This window comes from Aplysia californica, unplaced genomic scaffold (assembly GCF_000002075.1).
Source record: "Aplysia californica isolate F4 #8 unplaced genomic scaffold, AplCal3.0 scaffold00323, whole genome shotgun sequence".
Classification (NCBI taxonomy): domain Eukaryota; kingdom Metazoa; phylum Mollusca; class Gastropoda; order Aplysiida; family Aplysiidae; genus Aplysia; species Aplysia californica.
The window spans coordinates 435,548-436,659 of NW_004797593.1; the positions used below are offsets into that span (position 1 = coordinate 435,548).

Genomic DNA, 1,112 nt, shown 5'->3' on the forward strand with positions numbered 1-1,112 from the left:
TCTCACACACTCACCCCCACTTCCCCCCTCCCACCCTCCCCACCCCTCTTCCCCACAGATCATGCTGACGGCCCTGGGTGCGGGTGGAGGTCCCCTGCTTGGCCTGTTCTCCCTCGGCATGTTCTTTCCCTGTGTCAACTCCAAAGGCGCGCTCTCGGCCCTGCTCGTCAGCACCATCGCCACATTCTGGGTCGCTATAGGCGCTATTGTCAAGCAGGTTGGGTTTTTTTCCTCCTAATCTGCATCCTAGTGGGCTTTATACTGTCAAACATGTTTAATTTTAGTAAGTGTTCTACGGCACATGCAACACAATAAGGTCATATAAGTGCCGAAAATTAGAGGCCTTACAAGAGAGTAACAAATACAAAAAAAGGAGGGGAGATAAAGACGATAGATATTTGATAGGAAAGAAGAAGCAAACCACACCAGAGCTGCCGCCAACCACCCGTTCAAATAGGTTGCCCCCCTCCCTCATAATCTGCATCATAGTAGGCGTAATATTGTTAAACAGGTTCTTCCCTCATAATCTGGGTCGCTATAGGCGCGATTGTCAAACAGGTTTTTTCCCTCGTAATGGACAGATATTATGATGAATACAAAAAGGATACGGAATTTTACCGGTTTAACGCTTCTAAAAACACTGTAAAACTTTTAAAGAGACGCGACAGCCGAATATAAAGTCCATCTCCGATCGGACCGAGCAAGTTGGGAAAATTCGTATTAAGAGCATTTCCCGAAAACGCAACATCGGAGCTGAGTGGAGCCTAGTACCAGAACTTTCGGTTCTACCTAAGGAGGTGTCAGTACCGGCCCCAGGCCTCCAGTACCGGCTCTGGGAAGGGGTCGGCACCAACGGTTTTTTACCGGGCCCCGGGAAGTGTGCAGTATGTAGGTGTAGGCCTAGGCCTAGCAGCTGTGACGTCAGATGCACAACGCAACGGGTTACCTTATTATATTAATACAAGGCTTCAGGTTCAAAATTGACAATCAAAATCGAATTATCGGCTATAATGATTTTAAAAATTCTGCATGCTAAGTTTAATCCCGCGCGGCGGCAAACTTCCGAGGTTTTTTGCGTCACGGTTCGCCTCTCCAGTTCTGACTTGTGTGTG

At 48.0% G+C, this 1,112-nt stretch overlaps 1 protein-coding gene across 1 annotated transcript in view; it reads left to right on the forward strand.

The window, feature by feature from the left end:
* Positions 1-1,112, forward strand: part of LOC101849304 (sodium-dependent multivitamin transporter) — a 20,710-nt gene that overhangs the window by 16,394 nt on the left and 3,204 nt on the right. The window contains exon 5 of the mRNA XM_013084869.2: positions 59-217. Coding sequence (XP_012940323.1) covers positions 59-217 — 159 coding nt within the window. The remainder of the gene's footprint in view (positions 1-58; positions 218-1,112) is intronic.